Source organism: Pollachius pollachius (genome assembly GCF_949987615.1).
Source record: "Pollachius pollachius genome assembly, chromosome: 1".
Classification (NCBI taxonomy): Eukaryota; Metazoa; Chordata; class Actinopteri; order Gadiformes; family Gadidae; genus Pollachius; species Pollachius pollachius.
Genome location: NC_136934.1, coordinates 1,027,950 through 1,047,949, shown reverse-complemented (window position 1 = coordinate 1,047,949; position 20,000 = coordinate 1,027,950). Strand labels below are relative to the sequence as shown.

Here is a 20,000-nt window from a genome sequence, read left to right as displayed (position 1 = left end):
CTCACGCCCGACCTGCGAAGCCACGAGGGCCCCCCAGGAGCCACCAGGGGCCGTGTTGGTGCCCCCCCCCCCCGACTGCTTTCTGATCTCTGAATCTTCCCTAGTGAGCGGAGCGTTGCTTTCCTGTGAAAACATCGCTCGAAACACACGGCTGGGATCTCAAACCCCGTTATTGGGTTATTTGTATTTTCTTTTATTTGTATTGCACCATGAGGGGAAACATGTTATGAAGGGGCAAAACATTCTATGAGCAAGGAAAGCAATTCTGCAATGTGGTAACTTAGAGTTCAGAAGGGAACGCGCGTGTAATGGCTGGGTGAGCAGCAGGGAAATAGGACTTCAGTCCGGGTATGGAGAATGGTCTTTACTTGAAGATAGGTCGAAACACGAGTAATTGGTTGGAGATCAGGTAAACATTCCAGCAGGGAGAAGGCAAAGGCGTAGTCGGGAGTAAATGCCGGGACGCTTGATACAAAGAGCAAAGACAAACTGCCAAAGAGGAAGGGAAACACGCTGACTGAATACACTGGGAGGGGCATGTTAATGAGGGACAGGTGAGAACAATGAAGTTAAGTGAGGACAATCAGAGAAACGAGAAGCATAGAGACAGGGAGTGAATAAATCAACAAAGGAGGCGAGATGTTCCACTGTGAGACATGGAGATGGTGTGCTAAGAAAGTTTGGAATGTAATGTAGGCTGACAGAAGCTGACTGGTTCCCACCTAGTGTCTCTCTGGTTCCTGACTGGTTCCTGTTTGGTTACTGACTGGTTTCTGACTGCTTCCTGACTGCTTCCTGTCTGGTTCCTGACTGACTGGTTCCTGACTGACTGCTTCCTGTCTGGTTCCTGACTGGATCCCGTCTGGTTCCTAACTGGTTCCTGAATGGTTCCTGTCTGCTTCCTGACTGGTTCCTGACTGTTTCCTAACTGGTTCCTGTCTGCTTCCTGACTGGTTCCTGACTGTTTCCTAACTGGTTCCTGTCTGCTTCCTGATTGGTTCCTGACTGTTTCCTAACTGGTTCCTGTCTGCTTCCTGATTGGTTCCTGACTGTTTCCTGTCTGCTTCCTGACTGTTTTCCAGGGACTACTGAACATGGAGGGGGCGCTGATCGCCCGGGATAAGGTGGGCATCCAGGACTTCGTTCTCCTGGACGAGACCACGGAGACGGCCTTCATGGACAACCTGAAGAAGCGCTTTGACAAGGACCTCATCTACGTGAGTCTGGACGGAGGAGACCAGAGTGGTCTCACTCACGTCTGTGTTACAATAAAGCTCTGTTTGGTGAGTGGAACCTGCATACGGTACAGGCCTCTGCACTACGCAGAGAAGAGCCTACAGTAAGTCACACAGAACACACTTCCACCAAACCCCCTGCAGACGCATGTGATGGCGCCAGTGACACATTCACAGCGCAACACCGATCCAATAGACCCCCAGCCCATTCTGCACTGCGTTTTCATCTGGAACGTCCTGACACTCTAGCCTCAACGCCAGTCAATGAGACCAACTGAAATGTACATCTAGTCCAAGCTTCCCCTGTGTTTGTCTGTATCTTCGGTTCCTGCAGACCTATATCGGCGCCCTGGTCGTGTCGGTGAACCCCTACAAGGACCTCGACATTTACAACTCCAACCAGATGGATCTTTACATGGGGGTCAACTTCTTCGAACTCCCTCCACACATGTGAGTAGCTGTATAAACCATATTACTCTTATATAATATATAACTCCTGCATGATAACAGAGTTATGTTTCTGGGATTAGTAATGTGTCTTATCGTTGTGGGTCAGCAGCATGTCTTAAGTCTAACTTCACTCGTTCTCCAAGCAAAGCTGAGCTCTGAATGAGCCCTGCGGTCCACCGTACCATGTGACCCGTCCCCGTACCATGTGACCCCCCTGTCCCCATTTGCCCCCCTGCCCCCCAGCTTCGCCCTGGCGGACACGGTGTACCACGCCATGATGCTGGAGCTCAACAACCACTTCATCCTGATCTCCGGGGAGAGCGGCGCGGGGAAGACGGAGGCGTCCAAGAAGATCCTGCAGTACTACGCCGTGTGCTCCCCCGAGACCGACCTGCTGACCTCCGTCAGGGACAAGATGCTCATGACCAACCCCGTCCTGGAGGTCCGCTCAGCCAGATGATACAGGATCAGGATATGATGTCATATGTTGTCGTATTGTTCACGTGTACATTCAGGGCGTGTGGCAGACGCCTTTATCCAGAGAGACTTACAATAAGTATGTTTGTCAGAAGAAAGAGAAACAACAATATATCTCTGTCGGTACGGCAAGGATGTCCATAGAACCAAGTGCCAAGCACTAACCATCACCAGGTTAACCCATTCCCCGTACAACAGAGACAGCCAGGGTGGAATGCTACACCATGCTATGTACTGGTCTCCTTTATTTTATTTAATCTTTTGTGCGAGGACGTACGACATCCGTCAGTGCGTAGGGGGGCTGGGAGGGGGGATGGCTATGCAGAGTCTAGGTGAACTCTGAACAAATGATATCAGGGAAAAGATATGATGGCATACGTTGTCATATCGTATCATTGTCGTGCAATGTAATGTCATAACATGTCACACAATATACAATACATCATATCATTGGTGATCAAACCCTGTCATACATCATGCTGTACCGTACCATATCGTCCTCGTGCTCTGATCCCTCACTGTCTCCTGAACCTCCCTGCAGGCCTTCGGCAACGCCAAGACTCTTAAGAACGACAACTCCAGTCGCTTTGGGAAGTACATGGACATCCAGTTCAACAGCGAGGTGGGCAGGAGACCCTCCATGTTGAGGTGGGGCCCCCTGTACGGGGAGGGGGGAGGAGAACCTCCATGTTGAGGTGGGGCCCCCCTGTACAGAGAGAGGGGAGGGAGGACACTTACAGTAGGTATCGTTGATCAAAGGCCTTTCTGAAGTCAGCCTCGCCCCTCCCCAGCAGCGCAGCTCCTGATTGTTCAGCTGCTGAGTTGTGCTCCAATCCCCAGGGAGAGGCGCTGGGCGGACACATCCTCAACTACCTGCTGGAGAAGTCCCGGGTGGTGCATCAGAACCACGGGGAGAGGAACTTCCACATCTTCTACCAGCTGGTGGAGGGAGGGGAGGAAGATCTTCTGCACCAACTTGGTCTTGAGAGAGACTGCCTGTACTACAACTATCTCACGCAAGTAAGTGTGACCGGACGTTTGGTTTGGTCCACTCAGGTCCCAGTGATTCAGGGGGCCTCATGTCCATCAGGGCTGAAGAGTAGTAGTATATATAGTAATAGAGTGGTGGTAGCAGGTTGCTGGTTCGATCCCTGGCTCCTCCCAGCTGAGTGTCGAAGTGTCCCTGAGCAAGGCACCTCACCCTAACTGCTCCCGGCCAGTTGGCTGTTGTCTTGCAGGTTTTGGCCATCATAGGCTACAAAACGCTATATAAATGCAGTCCATTTATTGACCATAATGGGTACCATGTCTTGTTGTTCGTTCTGTGAAAGGGTGAATGTGCCATTATGTCCTCCATCAACGACAAGAATGACTGGAAGACGGTGAAGAATGCCCTGAAGGTCATAGAGGTCAGCGAGAGTGACCGGACGGTATGTTTATTTACAGATGAAGAACCCTATCTAACACTCCCATGTTATGTTCTACTGTACCTTCTACAATATCATCACCTATATGCACCTGTACCTGTAAATCTCATAACACATTCAGAGCCAGGTGGTTCCTTGTGAACCCTTTGAGATGTTAAGGTGTTCCTCATTCGTTTGGGATCCTGATGTTCCAGGACTTGTTTGGAGTGGTCGCGAGTGTCCTTCACCTGGGGAACGTGGAGTTTGACCCAGACAGCCGAGGGAACGCCAGCCTGAACAACAACACTGAGCTGCGCTGGGTCTCCACGGTAAGACCTCAGACCTCCAGGTCCATCTGTCTGGTACCGTCGCTGTGAGGCTACAGGATCTCTCCTTCATGAACCAAACCTTTCTCGCCCTGCAGCTGCTGGGGGTGAACGCACAGACCCTGCAGGAGGGGCTCACCTATCGGAAGATCAGGGCCCAACATGATCAGGTAATCATGAGCAATGATTAGGAATGATAAGGAGATAAAACCAAATCGGTACGATTAACATGCATGCCTTCCCTCCCAGAGAATCAAATCGAAATAAAGATCAAACTGTAACATTTTACACGCGTTAAGATCCGTGTTCTGCTGTCCCGGTGAAGGTTCTAAGCCCGTTTACCATCGACCACGCGATCTACGTGAGGGACGCCCTGGCCAAGGCCATGTACGGTCGCACCTTCACCTGGCTGGTCCGTCAGATCAACGAGTCCATGGAGAACAAGGTGAGGAGGAGGAAGGACACGTTCACGCCTGAGTACGGTTCGGTTGTAATACGAGTTTGTCTTTGTTTGCATTTTGTCTGACAGGACGACACAAGGAAGATGGTTATAGGATTACTGGACATATATGGGTTTGAGGTGTTCTATGTAAATAGGTAGGTCCTTTATTTATTAGTTAGTAGTATATTTAAGTTTATACATTTATTTAAATTCTTGAATCATTCCACTTCCATGCACACTGTGTTGTGTGGAATTACTTGATCCTTATTATTTGTGAGCTTTCTGAGAAGAGGTGCTGTGATTGGTGGAGGAGGTGGGTCTGCTGTAACTCTGCTCTCCTCTCAGTTTCGAACAGTTCTGTATAAACTACTGCAACGAGAAGCTGCAGCAGCTCTTCATCCAGCTCACACTAAAGTCTGAGCAGGAGGAGTACGAGGCAGAGGGCATCGAGGTGAACCTGGCCCTGCACCCCACATCTGAGTCCACATCTAAATCCAGATCCAAAGCTAAATCCAATATCCAGCATTCATGGTCCACAATACCAAGTCCTCTCTCCAAGTGTCTATACTGGTCTGATACTGGGCTGACTCCATGTCTCTGTACTGGTCTGATACTGGGCTGACCCCATGTGTCTGTACTGGTCTGATACTGGGCCGACTCCATGTCTCTGTACTGGTCTGATACTGGTCTGACTCCATGTCTCTGTCCAGTGGGAGCCCGTCCAGTTCTTCAACAACAAGATCATTTGTGACCTGGTGGAGGAGAGACACCGAGGCATCATCTCCATACTGGTGAGGACTGGGAGGACTGAGGGATGTGTGGTAAAGCACCTGGACACCATGTATACACCAGTGCACACAGTGGTCCTCTAGCGGACAGCTGATGGTACGGCTGATGGTACGGCTGATGGTACGGCTGATGGTACAGCTGATGGTACGGGTGATGGTACAGCTGATGGTCCGGGTGATGGTACGGCTGATGGTACGGCTGATGGTACGGCTGATGGTACGGCTGATGGTACGGCTGATGACCCGGTTGTGTTCAGGACGAGGAGTGTCTGCGACCGGGCGACGCCACAGACCTCACCTTCCTGGAGAGACTGGAGGAGAAGATGGGAGACCATCCCCACTTTGTGACGTGAGTGGATCTCCTCCAGGGAGCATCATGTCTGAGGATCCTCCAGACTTCATAACAGACACCGCTGAGTTAATGAGGGGGTACAGCAGCATGAAGGAAAGAGCAAATCAAACAAGATACAAAATACAAATGCAAACGTTTTCACTACAATAAACCGGGGGGGTCCAGAGGTCTGGACACAGGGGTCCCCAGCCTCTCACCCAGTCTGTCTGCTCCTGCTGCCCCCAGACACCGGCTGGCCGACATCACGACCCGGAAGACCCTCGACCGGGGAGACTTCCGCCTGCTGCACTACGCCGGGGAGGTCACCTACTGCGTCGTGGGTAGGAGAGACCGTCACACTCAACATACAGAGAGAGAGAGACCGTCACAAACAACATACAGAGAAAGAGAGACCTTCAAAACAACATACAGAGAGAGAGACCGTCACAAAAAACATACAGACAGAGAGAGACCGTCAACCTCAAAATACAGAGAGAGAGAGACCGTCACAAACGACATACAGAGAGAGAGACCGTCACAAAAAACATACAGCGAGAGAGAGACCGTCAACCTCAAAAAACAGAGAGAGACCGTCACAAACAACATACAGAGAGAGAGACCGTCAACGTCAACATACAGAGGGAGAGAGAACGTCTCAAACAACATACAGAGAAAGAGAGACTGTCAAAACAACATACAGAGAGAGAGACCGCACAAACAACATAGAGAGAGAGGGACCGTCACAAACAACATACAGAGAAAGAGAGACCGTCACAACAACATACAGAGAGAGAGAGACCATCAAAAACAACATAGAGAGAGAGACCGTCACAAACAACATACAGAGAGAGAGACCGTCACAAACAACATGCAGAGAGAGAGAGGCCGTCACAAACAACATGCAGAGAGAGAGAGGCCGTCACAAACAACATACAGAGAGAGAGAGACCGTCACAAACAACATACAGAGAAAGAGAGACCGTCAAAACAACATACAGAGAGAGAGAGACCATCACAAACAACATACAGAGAAAGAGAGACCTTCAAAACAACATACAGAGAAAGAGAGACCATCACAAACAACATACAGAGAGAGAGACCGTCACAAAAAACATACAGAGAGACAGAGACCGTCAACCTCAAAATACAGAGAGAGAGAGACCGTCACAAACAACATACAGAGAGAGAGACCGTCACAAAAAACATACAGGGAGAGAGAGACCGTCAACCTCAAAATACAGAGAGAGACCGTCACAAACAACATACAGAGAAAGAGAGACTGTCAAAACAACATACAGAGAGAGAGAGACCGCACAAACAACATAGAGAGAGAGGGACCGTCACAAACAACATACAGAGAAAGAGAGACCGTCACAACAACATACAGAGAGAGACCATCAAAAACAACATAGAGAGAGAGACCGTCACAAACAACATACAGAGAGAGAGACCGTCACAAACAACATGCAGAGAGAGAGAGGCCGTCACAAACAACATGCAGAGAGAGAGAGGCCGTCAGAAACAACATACAGAGAGAGAGAGACCGTCACAAACAACATACTGAGAGAGAGAGACCGTCAAGCTCAGCATACAGAGAGAGAGACCGTCACAAACAACATACAGAGAGAGGTACCTACCTCGTCGTGGTTAGGAGATACCGTCACAAACAACATACAGAAAGGGATATCTACTGCATTGTGGTAAGGAGAGATAAGAAGTCTATATTCACAATATGAGCATCAGAAATGATAGGTACATATAAACAGTGTTTACATTATGGTTGCAGTCTCATTAGACATGTCTCCAACCACGTAGCACCAGGACTGACATGAGATATGCTTTGACCTCCTGCTCCCAGGGTTCCTGGACAAGAACAACGACCTGCTGTACAAGAACATCAAGGACGTGAGTCTGCTTCTCCTACCACCGCGCCACGTGAGCTCCGGAATGCACCTTGACAGGGGATTCCTTTCAGTGACACCCTGAATTATTCACCCCGCTGTCGACTCAGTGAATTATACAAGAGGGAGTCGCTGAAGATCTGACCCGGCTGCCTCTCCTTAAGGGTGTCGCCGCGTTTGAGGAGAGAGGGGAACACCTGCGCACGTGTAGATGTTTCATGTCTGGTGTTTGTGTTTGGGGCAGCTGATGGGCCAGTCGAAGAACGCCATCGTCAGGGAGGTGTTCTCCAGCGCGGACATAGACAGCCGCCGCAGGCCGGAGACGGTGGGTCCTCCAGTATACCACGCTGCAAACCTCCTCTTTACACCTCAATTATTCAACAATCAGTAACTGAAACACCTCCCCCCCCCAGCCACTCAGGACTCATCATGCATCTGACAGGTGGGCTGTAAGGGATCATGACCCTCAGTGTGTGTTTGTTTGTGTGAATGTGTGTGTGCACGTGTGTGTGTGTGTGTGTGTGTGAGTGCAAGTGCGTGTGTGCATGTGTGTGTGCACGTGTGTGTATGAATGCGTGTGGTTGCGCCTGCTTGCATGTGCATTTGCGTGCGCGTGTGTGCGTGTGTGTGTATGTGCGTCTGCACGTGCGTACGCCTGCGTGTGTGCATGTGTGTGTGTATGAGTGTGTAGGTGGCGACCCAGTTCAAGAGCAGCCTCCTGAAGCTGACCGAGAGCCTCCTGGTTAAAGACGCCTGGTACGTCCGCTGCCTCAAATCCAACGAGTCCAAGAAGCCAGGTAACGTGTAAACACATCCGGTCCACTGGGTTCTACTGGGTTCCACTGGGTTCTACTCGATTTAGCAGAACCTCTGGGGAGAACCACGCTGACCACTCGGCGCCTGGGACAGAACTCAGAGCTGAAGGCCGGGGTAAGCTTTCAGCGGGTCGATAAGTGTATTCCTACATGCTGCTGAGACCTTTAAAGACTTGGTCCAAAGATGTTTGAAACAAAGGAGAGTGAACCGCCCTGTTTACCAAGACAGCTGTCAGACTTTAGGTCACTGTCGTCGGACTCGTTAGGCTAGGATTCAAACCCACAACCCTCAGATCCGGCTTACCAGACTTACGCTACAGTCCCGAAAGCAGCAATGTTTCATGGTACATATATATCAATGTGTCCTTTATTTTCATCACACGCACCCCCCACACACCAGGCGTGCTGGACGAGGCGCTGGTCCGCCACCAGGTGAAGTACCTGGGTCTGATGGAGCACCTGAGGGTTCGGCGGGCCGGCTTCGCCTACCGCCGGCGCTACGAAGTCTTCCTACAGAGGTAGCGCTAACGTGAACCGCCGACCGCTCCCTTAGTTAGCAGCACCGCTAACTAAGGTAGCGCTAACGTGAATCGCCGACCGCTCCCTTAGTTAGCAGCACCGCTAACTAAGGTAGCGCTAACGTGAATCGCCGACCGCTCCCTTAGTTAGCAGCACCGCTAACTAAGGGGAGAACACAAATTAAATGAACATAAAAAATGTGTGTGCGTTCTATTTGTCAACGTAAGCACGAACATTAAAAGGGTGCAAATACTCACGATTTAGTGAGGAAGACGGGTCTCTGCATTATGCAGCTTTTGGCTCATGTCTCCCCACAAAAGAAGCACAACACCAGGGGAGGTTCAGAGCATGGAGAGGTGAATCTCATCCAAACATGTAGCCCCACACTGGAGATACTCTGGATACTTGAGGCGAGGGGTGGCCCTCCTAACCCTGGAAGGAGGGACCCCTCTTCTGTCTCATCATGGTTTCTTCCTAGGGGTTTGGGGGAGTCCTCCTTCACCGTTCAGAGGGCTTAGGGTCAGGGGGGTCAAGTGAGGGGGGCTGTAAGGCCCTTTGAGACCAACTGGGATTAAGGGCAATACAAACCAAATGGGCTTGACCTGACCGACGGCATTGTTGTGTTAGAGGTGACCATCCGCCAACAGGGGACAGGAGGGTCATCTATACCCACGGTGTGCTATGACGTCTGCCCCCAGGTACAAGGCCCTGTGTCCCGCCACCTGGCCTCACTGGTTGGGGCTGCCCATGGACGGCGTGCAGGTTCTGGTCCAACACCTGGGCTATATGCCCTATGAGTACAAGATGGGACGGTGAGAGAGCTGGCTCCCCTCAGCCTTACCTTAACCTGACTCTTAAAGCTAGGGCAAGCCATTCAGAGAAACCAGTCCGATGTATTTTGAAAGTATCCAACGAGAAGATTAAACCCATCATTCAGGCCTCTCTTCAAAGCCACTCCCCCAAAACATCTGACTGTGGCTAGACTAGAAACAGGTCTGCTAGCCGTGTGACACTCCCGTACTGCCCAATGAGGGCACGGGCAGAGGATCAGATGGACAGTCAGGTAGCACGTCAGGTAGACGGGCAGGTAGACAGGCAGGTAAGCCATCCTATTATTTAATTGAGGCAGATTGAAATGATTGGACAGGCTTTGAAAGGCAGCCAGAGACACCAGAAGTTTTAGCTTTTCTTCAGAGCATTTGATTGATAGATTGCTGCCGGGTGTAAAGAGAATTTCAAACACGTATGCCAAAAGATGCTTGTAAAATGAATGGCCTGCCCTTTAACCTTCACGTTTAAAGGAAGGTTCAGGCGGAGATATCATCGCTGTCCCTCCTCTCTACAGAACCAAGATCTTCATCCGTCATCCCAAGACTCTGTACGCCACAGAGGACGCCTTTGAAAGGTGTAAGCATGAGCTAGGTGAGAGGGAGTCCTGGTGGAGAACGTGTGTTGTTGTTGTTGTCGTGGTTATTAAAAGGTGGTATCTTTAACACAACTCTGTGGCGTTGCAGCCACGAAGCTCCAGGGCAAATACAGAGGCTACAAGGCCAAAGGAGAGTTAAAGAAGAGGAAGGAAGCCGGTAAACGCTGACACCCCCGTTCGTCACAGTTTGACATGTTGGGGACAGGAGGTGTGTTTCTAATACATGTTGTTTATTGCGGACCAAAGCATTCCAGATGGATGTGGCCTGGAAGGCAGCTCAGGCCAGGAAGGAGGAGGAGAGACGGGATTGGGCGGTGAAGGTCATTAAGAAGTAAGGAGGAACGAGAACAAGTGGAATCACAGGTGAGACAGTCCAACTGTCCCTCTGGTGTTCTCAAACCCTCTCCTCTTCCCGCTCAGATTCATCAACGGTTTTATCAATAGAGGCGACGCCAGGTCCACGGACAACTCAGAATACCTGGCCTTCGTGAGACAGAGCTACCTGAACCGCCTCAAGCTCAAGCTGCCCAAAACGGTCCTGGATAAAACCACCTGGCTCACTGCGCCGTCGGTGTGTCAGGAGGTAGGCCCTAAAGCCGGCTCAGGCACCGAGCTGTGGAGATCCACTCCAGTCAGGGGCTCCCCTCTGATATCTGTTCATGTTTAGGCCTCGGAGTTGCTGCGCAAAATCCACTATCGGCTCATGGTGAGGAAGTACGTGAGAGGGATCTCCCAGCAGAAGAAAGGACAGGTGAAGACCGAATCCACCTCCCGCATCAGAGAAGAGCCACCTGCCCCTGCTCTAGGGGAGGGTGGTGCTCTGCTGCCCCCCTGTCTTTGGAAGGCCTTCCTGGACCTTCTCAGGGCCACAGACAGACTGGGTTATGGAGAGCATTCAGTTATCTGGAGTGAGGTTTCAGTTAGAGCTGTACTGTTTGTCCTGTTCTATGTTTAGCCCTGTGCAGCATTTCTTTAATATAAAAGGGCCTATTAATATCGTTAATCACTGTATTGATGACGATGATACGAGTGAACCCGTAGTGGGTTCAATGATCCGTCCTCTATGTTCTCAGCTCCAGATGAAGGTGGTTACCAGTGCCATCTTCAAGGGCAAGAAGGACAGTTATCCGCAGAGCATCACTCGGTCGTTCCTGGACACCAGGATCGGTGAGTAGCACCAGAAGAAGCTTAGTTCAGTGAACGGCCATTTGGTTAACCTCCACTCATTGCAGACCGCATCGTATTTCAGGTGAAGCCGACATCAACCCGAAAGTCCTGCAGATGATTCGTAACGAGCGTATAAAGGTAGGACATCTGTCATAGTGCATCTGATGAAACAGAGGGGGAGGGCTAAGGGGCCGGCTGTGTTCTCTCTCCAGTACAGCGTGCCGGTGGTGAAGTACGACAGGAAGGGCTTCAAGCCGCGGCCGAGGCAGATCCTCCTGACCACCAGCGCCGCCTACCTGGTGGAGGAGGCCAAGATCAAGCAGAGGGTCCTCTACACATCTCTGAAAGGTCCAGCTCCACGCCCCCTGAGATGTGGCTAGATGGTTTCAGATGGTTTTAGTATTTCATATCTGTTATACATGAGGTATGGTTCCACTCTGCTTCGTTTCAGGAGTCTCGGTCAGCAGCCTCACTGATGACATCATCGTGCTGCACATTACCTGTGAAGACCCCAAGCAGAAGGTATTCCTGGAGTTCCTCTAGAAACCATGTCAACATGACATGGTTTGTTTTATGAATACAGTGATGCATTCATGTTCTGCAGCTATGAACAGATCATCAAATCTATTTTCAAGCATCAACTCTTCTTTTTCATGGTTAATTTCATGTTTGAACTGGGTCCCTGAGCTAGTTTGTGACTCATCCTGAAGACAGGGCCAATGGCCTCTAAGTGTGCCGGCTGCGCTGTTTCAGGGGGATCTGGTGTTCCAGTGTGACCACCTCTTTGAGTTCCTGACCAAACTCAGCATGCTGGCCAACAAACAAAATGCCTTCCAAGTAGTGAAGGGCAGGTGAGTGGGGTGGATTTCAGAGGACGCCTACAGCCATTACCGAGTGTCTGTCATTAATGTTTTATTAAATTGGTTCGCTTTGATACGCAGCATCACGATTGAAATCCAGTCGGGGAAGCAGGGAGCTGTGGACTTCACCACGGGCCCGGAGCCCCTAGTGTACAAGGACAAGAACGGACACCTGATGGTGGTGAGTCACCCACCACCACCCCCACCTTACCCCTTAAAGTCTGTTTAAATGGGTGGTACTCATTTCTTAACACTTAAAGTCTGTTTAAATGGGTGGCACCCATACCCTACCTCTTAAAGTCTGTTTTAATGTGTGGCACCCATACCCTACCTCTTAAAGTCAGTTTGTGAGCCAGGGAACAAAGGAATCGGTTTGCCTTGCAGGTTTCCACCAGAGTGCGGACAAGGTGATCAGTGTAAGATCAGGTCTGAAGCACAGGAAACCCTCTGCATATTTCATCAGGAGAGGGAGATGAGAAAGAGAGGAGCAGCTGATTTGCAGACCACCGACTCGTGCTGCCTACATTACCCACAATGCATCTGTGCTGCATGTACAGCACAGCCCCATCTCTGGGTTCATGCACTGCGATATGGTGGCTGGACGGGTGTGCTTGATGGCTCCATTGTATTGTTGCATTGAGCAATGGCGAATGTTTTCATACTAATGATTTTCATTCAAAAATAAAGCTGGGACTAGCAAAAAAAACATTGTAGAAATTTATTTGTGATAAAGAATGTATAAATATATCTAAAACATACATATGTTCACGTCTGTACAGGAGAGATAAGTACTGTGATTGTGAGGAGGACATTGTTAAACACATGAGGAGAAACAGGTCGTTATATGATGATGACAGCTCTGGTTTCGCTCCCCTTGGAACGCCGTTACAAGGCAGAGTTCCTCCTGCTGATCTGGTTACGGGCGTAGCTCGACCTCCGTCCTCCTCCACCCGTACACCAACACCTCGGGTCAGACCTCACGTTGCCTCCTCTAAAAATGTGTCCTTTCATAGAATCGAGGGACTGTGGCGAATTAAAACTAAGGGAGTGTCACGGTGGAGTCCGCTCTGAAACAATGATTACACCCATGACATCAGAAGTGTATAAAAAATGATATAAAAAGGAAGAAGTTTGGATATGCGGTATAGTTGTAGAAGACAGTGCTTTGCGGGATTCTTTTTTTTAAGGATAAACAGTGCCACCAAGCGGCCACTTCATGTACAACACCTGGTGTTGGCCAACAAAAACACAACAAACTAAAATAAAATCAACTTGCTAAAAATGATGCATCTTGTTCTTTCGACTGTAATGTTCAAAGAGCACAAAAACAAAATAATGACATTGCATTAGTAAAATCACGTGATCTGCATTACAATTGCAAACGTAGTCTCATGATTGGTCGAACCTATCGGTGGGCGGGTCGATGCCGTCTGCGTGTGAGTGGACAATAAAGCAAATCACTCATCATAGTGACACGCTGGAGGAGCTACAACAGTAACCAAGGGAAGCTACAACTGTTCAGCGCTAACGACTCTGCTCGTTAAGAGCTCGGCCGTCGGTGATAAGGCACAGGCAGCGCCCCTCGGTGGCCGGGGTCCGCTATGGGGGGCTGTGAGGTCACTGGGGGGGGGGGTCAGAGGTCACTGGTGGTGGTGCGTGCGGTCGTCGGGCCGCTTGATGTGGATCCTCCGCACGCGCTCGATGCGGTCGCGCTCCTCGTCCTCGTCCAGGTGGTGGGAGCGGCCGGCGGCGCCGCCCGTGGCCTCCAGCAGGGCGTCGTCCGGGCCGCGCCCGTCCTGGGACTCATACAGCAGGATGTTCAGGGTCTCCTCGTAGATACGGGCCTCGGGGAACTCCACCTGGGGGGGCGGACCAACCGTCAGAGAGGGTAGGGGGGGACTGGGGCGGACCAACCGTCAGAGACCCTTAACATACCCCCAGATAATACCATGTGTGAATACGTCCTCAGATTCCTCCCCATCCCATAATACCATGTGTGAATACGTCCTCAGATGCATCCCCATCCCATAACAGCGTGTGTGACCGTGTCCTCAGGCGGTACCTTGGTCTGCTTCTTCTCGGTGGCGTACACGATGGAGGTGCAGCAGACCTCGGCGATCTTGCGGCCCTGGCCGTAGAAGGACCAGCAGCAGATCTCGTCCCCGATCACGTCCTTGATGAAGAGGACGCGCCCGTTGAAGCGCAGGGACAGCTTGTCGAACAGCTCGATGTTCTTCAGCATGTTGTCGTCAGAGTTGCTGCACAGTGAGGGGGTGAGCGCAGGAAGTGAGGGGGTGAGCCCAGGAATTGAGGAGGGCGAGCACAGGAAGCCACTATGACCGACTGCGTCTCAACGTCGGGGGACTTACCTGGTGTACGAGTACTTGTTGTTGCTGCGGTTGTACAGAAGTTTGACGGTGGGCTGTGGGGACAAACAGTAGAGTGGAGTGATAAAACACTGACTGATTAAAAGAAGGTCCATCGTCTATAGATACAGGAGAACAGCGATGGACAAACGTATACTCTTTAAGGAAAGAGCATTGGTCTTCAAACGCTGCATTAGCATCAACAGCAAAATCCAGACTGTATGAATCACGGCCATCTTGGTTGTAAACACTAGTGGGGGGGGGGGGGGGTACCTTGTTGGAAGTGGCGATGAGGCGCTGTTCCTCCTTGGGCGAGGTCACCAGAGGAACCTTACAGAAGGGCTCGTAGGTGTCCTTGTTCTGCCAGAGGAGAGAGGAGGAGGCTTTCATGTACAGGAGACTGTAGTAAAGTGTGGAATACTACAGAAGTACCTTCTGGTTAAAAACAGATTCACTCTACTATCCTGTCTGGGTATTGTGTATCAGATAACTGGATAGCTGTAGTGGTCCACTCTGACACCAGGTACCGCCGGCTCACACCAGGTACCGCTGGTTTTTTGAGTCATTTTATATTGTTGACTTTAGCATCATGGTACGTGTTCATGCGTATGGTTGAATGCAACATAACCTCTCTTAAAGGCGTGGCTCCGAGTGGTGTGTGTGAGGGCGTCGTGTTTGAGGCCCCCTTCCGCCCCCCCCCCCCCCCCGGCAGTCTCACCTGCAGCGCGGCCGTGCACTCGTCCGCCAGCCCCTGCACCAGGTAGTACTTCGCCTCGGCCAGCAGCTCCTCCGTCTCCCGGCGTGTGTCGGGCAGCGGCACGGCGCCGTCCCGCAGGAAGTTCAGGATGGTCCCGAAGTGCTTCCCACAGCGGTCGATCAGGATCCAGCCTGGGGGGGGGGGGGGGGGGGCTCTGGTGAGTTCTGCTGACACCTTGTGCGAGTCTGGGAAATCTTCCCACGAAAACATCAAAACTATATATATACAACTTCACCCCCCTACCCCAACGCCGCTCTACTCCCTTATTATATGGTGTAACTCCTTACACTAAAAATAGTACCTAGCATCTCATCCTATCTTTGTTGTATACGGGGAATGGGTTAACCTAGTGAACGTCCTTACTGTACCGACAGATATATTGTTGTTGTTGTTGTTGTTTCTCTTTCTTCTGACAAATGGGACTTATTGTAAGTCGCTTTACATGGAAGCATCCGCTAAATGCCCTGAATGTTATTGACAATACACATCTGGGGAATGCGAGCGTTTGGTGTTTCAGAGCAACAACTCAGAAACACACCCCGCTAGAAAGAAACCCACCTTCACTGTCGGTGAGGACCTCCATGCGGCCGCTGAACATGGCCTTCAGCATGGTGTCCTGCTTGGTCAGAGTCTGCATGGTGGTGTAGTACAGAGCCCCGCCCACGTTCAGCTTCACGTACTTGGAGCTGGGGCTCGAGCCCTTGAAGGAGGTGGTGCGGGTTGTAGCTGCCGGCAGGGCCGAGCTCACAACGCTCTCACCTGACATCTCTTCCTGCGGAGGGTCAAAGGGCACGGCACACCTGTATCACTGTCATCCAGTACAACGCATTACTGCTTAATAACCCACTGCGAGTCACCACCTCCTACAAAGAACACTCCGCACGTTACATACTAACGTCCCCATCAGCCAGCCAGACCCCCCCCCCCCCCCCGATCCAGACACCCCCCAGATCCAGACCAGAGTTATTGTGTCCATCATCAGGAATATGATCCAAACACAGCGATCCGTCCCACTTTAAGGTGAGCTTTTTTATGGTGAGCTGCACCCAGGCTCAGTGTTAGCATGTAGCTAGGCTGTGAATAATATCTAATAAGTAGCTGATAAGTAGAGAACTGAACCGGTTACGGGCGGCGCCCCGCGGCCCCCTGTCCCGGTGGGTCGTCCTGGATCACACGGAACCCGGTTAACGGGAGGATTAGAAGTATATTTACCATAGAACCAAGACAGACTTCGGGAGTTTAGCTCGCTAACCTTAGCCAGCTGACACCCACTTCCTTCCGGTCCCACGCTGCGCACTTATAGCATGACGTCAACGTCCCGCCTGTGTTTAAAGGTACAGCCCCAATTATATTATTATATATTTATATATATATATATATTTTGTTCCAATATTATTTATATCAGCTTTATGTTATCAGTTTTATACCAGTATTATTTATATCATATTTATATTAGCAGTTTTATAGCAGTATTATTTATAAGAGCTTTATATTATCAGTTTTATACCAGTATTATTTATATATTTTCTATAATAGCAGCTTTATACCAGTATTATTTATACAAGCTTTATATTATCAGTTTTATACCAGTATTATTTATATCTGCTTTATATTAGCAGCTTTATGGTAGGAGTAACCTCTTAAACCATCCGGCCTCTACGGCAGAAATGTCGAACCTTTCCTCCGTTCCGCTCAACCCTCAGTAAACCACTATCAACAATGGAGGACGATTCAAACGACGATAACACATACACTAGTGTTCAGCAACGACGTGATTGAATTTGTTTCACGTTTCGATATTACTAATATTTCGATTTTGATCAAAAAAGCTAAAAACGCCACCCGGAATCATGGAGTGCAACACCGGGGATTAACGTCTGCAGTCCATGGACGAGCTGCTGTTATTGTTTACATCTCCATACGGTATGACCGCGGAGTTTAGGGCTGTCACTCAACAGGGCCTCGCCTGCCAACTGAAGGATGCTGCTCATTGTTTGACGGTTCTTATGATGTTACTTTTCGGTGTGTGCTAACCCAGCCTGCTGTCCTCAGATATGATCAGTAGATCAGGGGTGTTGGCGTCCCTCTCAACGTGGATCTCAAGGACACACTCATGATCCAACATCTCCAGCTCCATCTCCTGTGCCTCTGATCGGGATCTATCTCAGGTAATTCATCACTTTGGTCTCATGAGTGAATGACCCTCTTCAAACCGTCCCTCACATCATCAGGGTCCAGGACGTGTTCCTCCTGATAGCGTCAATCCTCGTTTCCTCTTTGTGTTTGTTCCATGTCTGTGTCTCCCGTGGACCTCGGTGAGCAGGGGCACCATCATGTTCAGCGCCACTCAGAGCTCCAAGTCGGAGTTCCTCGACCGGGCCCGGCTGGCCCGTGAGGAGCGGCAGGGCTCCCGGGAGAAGGAGCGCTGCGCCACGCAGATCCAGGCTCTGGTCCGTCGGTTCCTCTGTCGCTGTCGGCTGCAAAAGCAGCTACGGTGGGTTACTTAAACCATTAACGTCATGGTGTTGTCACCATGATAAATCAATTCACGCAATAATAATTGTCAAATGTTTGCTTTTGTATAATCTTTTTGAATAATTGTGTCGTTACTTATGATCACTAGGAAAGAAGTGGACGACTATTTCCAAGCCTCTGAACGCGGGACAACCAAACGGAATGCACTATCAATTTTCAAAATCGCCCGGAAACTGTTATTTGTTTATGCTCCTGAGGATAAGTTGGTAAGTAATTATAACATTTTTTTATCATAATATTTAGCAGAAGGCTTTTTATCTATTTATCTTTTTCGTTTCTGCTTACGTTTTCTTGTCCGGTCTACGGCACAGGAAACCTCTGGTGAAATGTGATTCTAATTATAAAGAAAGGCATTTTGTTTTTATTCTGTTCCCACTCTGCAGCGCTTTGAGAAGCTCTGCCGAGCCATTCTGACCAGCATGGACGTCGAGAACGAACCCAAAGTGAGCAGGCTCTGAAACGTCCGTCGCCTAATCAATGTTTAACTGGCTCTTATGTGTACGAGTGACTGTTGTCTTTTACCTTCCAGGTTTGGTACGTGTCCTTGGCACTTTCCAAAGACCTCACCATTCCCTGGATCAAACAGATTAAAGACGTGTTGTGGGTCTGCTGTCAGCACCTCAAAAAGTTGAAGGTAAAAGAGTTAACATTGGGAGTAAAGCGGATCAGTGAACCTTCATGCTCCCCATGAGTGTGACCTGGTGGTTCTCTGCCCCTCCCAGCCGGACATCCTGCAGGACAACAAGCTGGTGACGCTGTACCTCAGCATGCTGGTCACCTTCACCGACACCTGCACATGGAGGCTGATCCGAGGGAAAGGTCAGTCTGCTGCGCGCCCTAGAAGACCAGGATCCTTCTGGAACCTTCTCCCTAAGGAGGGTTAAAAGATCACACCTGTGGAGCGCTTTAAAATAAGCTCAACGCTACCGTTGTTGTTGATGTTGTTGTTTTCATTTGTGATGTGAAGCACATTTTGTTCAGCCTGACATCACCCTATTCCCAGGGGTCTGGGACCAAACAGACATTATCAACGAGCGCCACCCAAAACGCCTCTGGTTCGATTGGACTGACCTTCTGTCAATCAGAGCAACGACACGCGTGACGGCAGTCGTACCGGTTGTTTATAAATGGCCTTAAGGGCGCTCCCATTGGGCGCTCCTCTCGACACTCATGTATTAAACCTGCCCCATATTAGATGAATGGTTCTGATTGGCCCATCCGAGCCAGGTCTGCTGGAAATCTGGCAGCAGGTGAAACATGAGATGGAAGATTTGGCTCCCATGTGGCATTGAGGTTTCCTTTGTGAATGAAATGTGCTCTGTAAATAATACTCATTCACTTGAAGAAGAAGAAACTAAACTATCTTCTCTAACGTGATATCTAGGAGAAGCTCTGAAACTGGCTCTGACGAGATTCTGTGAAAACATCATGGGCCATCTCAACCAGAAGGGCTTCTACTCTACACTACAGGTGCTGTTACGGACCACACCGTTTTAATGATCTCCCTTTAGTCTCAGTTTAAGTCTCAGATCCAAAAATCAATACGAGCCATGAAAGCAGCATGAATACGCATCAAAATCCAGGCCGGGACATATAAACACTCACAATAGAATGCATTATTGTTTGACCAGCCTTTGGATGATGCTGACCATCTGCCCTATCCTAACATCCCTGGTGTTTCTGCGTAGATCCTGCTGACCTGCGGCCTGGCTCGCTCTAGGCCCTCCCTCTCTAAGGGAACCCTGACCGCCATCTTCACTCTGTCTTTGAGGTGAGCCAGCTCATCATGGATGATCATTCAACGCGTTCCACTTGTAACCCTTCTATTTGTCCATGTTCATTGGTTCTTTGTAACCGGTTCTGGTCGTTTGCAGGCCAGTCATCGCCGCTCACTTCTCTGACAACCTCCTGAGATCGTTCCTCCTTCACATCATGTCGGTTCCAGCCATCGTATCTCATCTCAGTACTCTGACGCCAGAGGTAAACACGGTCTAGATAGACCAAACTGTGTGTCACACCGGAACACAGAAAATAATATCAAACTTATATCATCCGCCTCCATTAACTAACTCTGAATGATCTCTTTATTTGGGCAGTGCATGGCCTCTCTCCAAACACACGACATGCTTCGCAAGTTCATCTTGTTCCTGAGCAGAGAGGAGCAGTGTGTGGACATCTGTGTGTGTCTGGAGGGGAGCCT

General features: G+C 50.0%; 3 protein-coding genes across 4 annotated transcripts in view; 2 read left to right on the top strand and 1 right to left on the bottom strand.

Moving 5' to 3' along the window:
* Positions 1-1,085: 1,085 nt before the first annotated feature.
* myo1ha (myosin IHa) lies at positions 1,086-12,553 on the top strand (the record flags this gene model as incomplete). Its single annotated transcript, XM_079750164.1, has 31 exons — positions 1,086-1,217; positions 1,570-1,685; positions 1,929-2,127; positions 2,704-2,784; positions 3,003-3,182; positions 3,494-3,592; positions 3,784-3,897; positions 3,993-4,064; positions 4,220-4,339; positions 4,424-4,491; positions 4,682-4,787; positions 5,047-5,127; positions 5,382-5,473; positions 5,702-5,796; positions 7,313-7,359; positions 7,600-7,680; positions 8,047-8,152; positions 8,571-8,688; positions 9,388-9,501; positions 10,035-10,111; positions 10,204-10,272; positions 10,362-10,446; positions 10,536-10,698; positions 10,783-10,866; positions 11,189-11,282; positions 11,365-11,420; positions 11,495-11,630; positions 11,734-11,804; positions 12,036-12,133; positions 12,224-12,323; positions 12,527-12,553. The coding sequence occupies exons 1-31, from the start codon at positions 1,095-1,097 to the stop codon at positions 12,551-12,553; spliced, it is 3,072 nt and encodes a 1,023-aa protein (XP_079606290.1). The 5' UTR covers positions 1,086-1,094.
* Positions 12,554-12,836: 283 nt separating this feature from the next.
* kctd10 (potassium channel tetramerization domain containing 10) lies at positions 12,837-16,547 on the bottom strand. The gene is made up of 7 exons (XM_079742447.1): positions 16,478-16,547; positions 15,824-16,037; positions 15,227-15,396; positions 14,782-14,868; positions 14,512-14,564; positions 14,205-14,400; positions 12,837-14,001 (listed from the first exon to the last, which is right to left on the bottom strand). Exons 1-7 carry the CDS (start codon positions 16,478-16,480, stop codon positions 13,783-13,785), a joined length of 942 nt encoding a protein of 313 aa, XP_079598573.1. The 5' UTR covers positions 16,481-16,547; the 3' UTR covers positions 12,837-13,782.
* The window catches only part of ube3b (ubiquitin protein ligase E3B), a 21,024-nt gene continuing 17,548 nt past the window's right edge, over positions 16,525-20,000 (top strand). The window contains exons 1-12 of one of the 2 annotated variants that reach the window (XM_079742264.1): positions 16,525-16,599; positions 17,095-17,188; positions 17,318-17,433; positions 17,589-17,759; positions 17,889-18,006; positions 18,184-18,243; positions 18,330-18,434; positions 18,523-18,619; positions 19,185-19,270; positions 19,489-19,571; positions 19,675-19,780; positions 19,897-20,000. The exon at positions 19,897-20,000 is cut by the window's right edge and continues 17 nt beyond it. In XM_079742264.1, the coding sequence (XP_079598390.1) occupies positions 17,599-17,759; positions 17,889-18,006; positions 18,184-18,243; positions 18,330-18,434; positions 18,523-18,619; positions 19,185-19,270; positions 19,489-19,571; positions 19,675-19,780; positions 19,897-20,000 (920 nt within the window). In that variant the 5' untranslated portion in view covers positions 16,525-16,599; positions 17,095-17,188; positions 17,318-17,433; positions 17,589-17,598. Of the gene's footprint in view, positions 16,600-17,001; positions 17,189-17,317; positions 17,434-17,588; positions 17,760-17,888; positions 18,007-18,183; positions 18,244-18,329; positions 18,435-18,522; positions 18,620-19,184; positions 19,271-19,488; positions 19,572-19,674; positions 19,781-19,896 lie in introns of those variants that run through there. The other variant, XM_079742263.1, reaches the window with a different exon arrangement.

Excerpts from the sequence above, each read along its gene's own strand:
- kctd10 (XM_079742447.1), bottom strand. Across the intron at positions 14,565-14,781 it reads TCATCGCCACTTCCAACAAG|CCCACCGTCAAACTTCTGTA; the intron begins GTACCCCCCCCC and ends TTGTCCCCACAG. Across the intron at positions 14,002-14,204 it reads CCGAGAAGAAGCAGACCAAG|GTGGAGTTCCCCGAGGCCCG; the intron begins GTACCGCCTGAG and ends CCGCCCCCCCAG.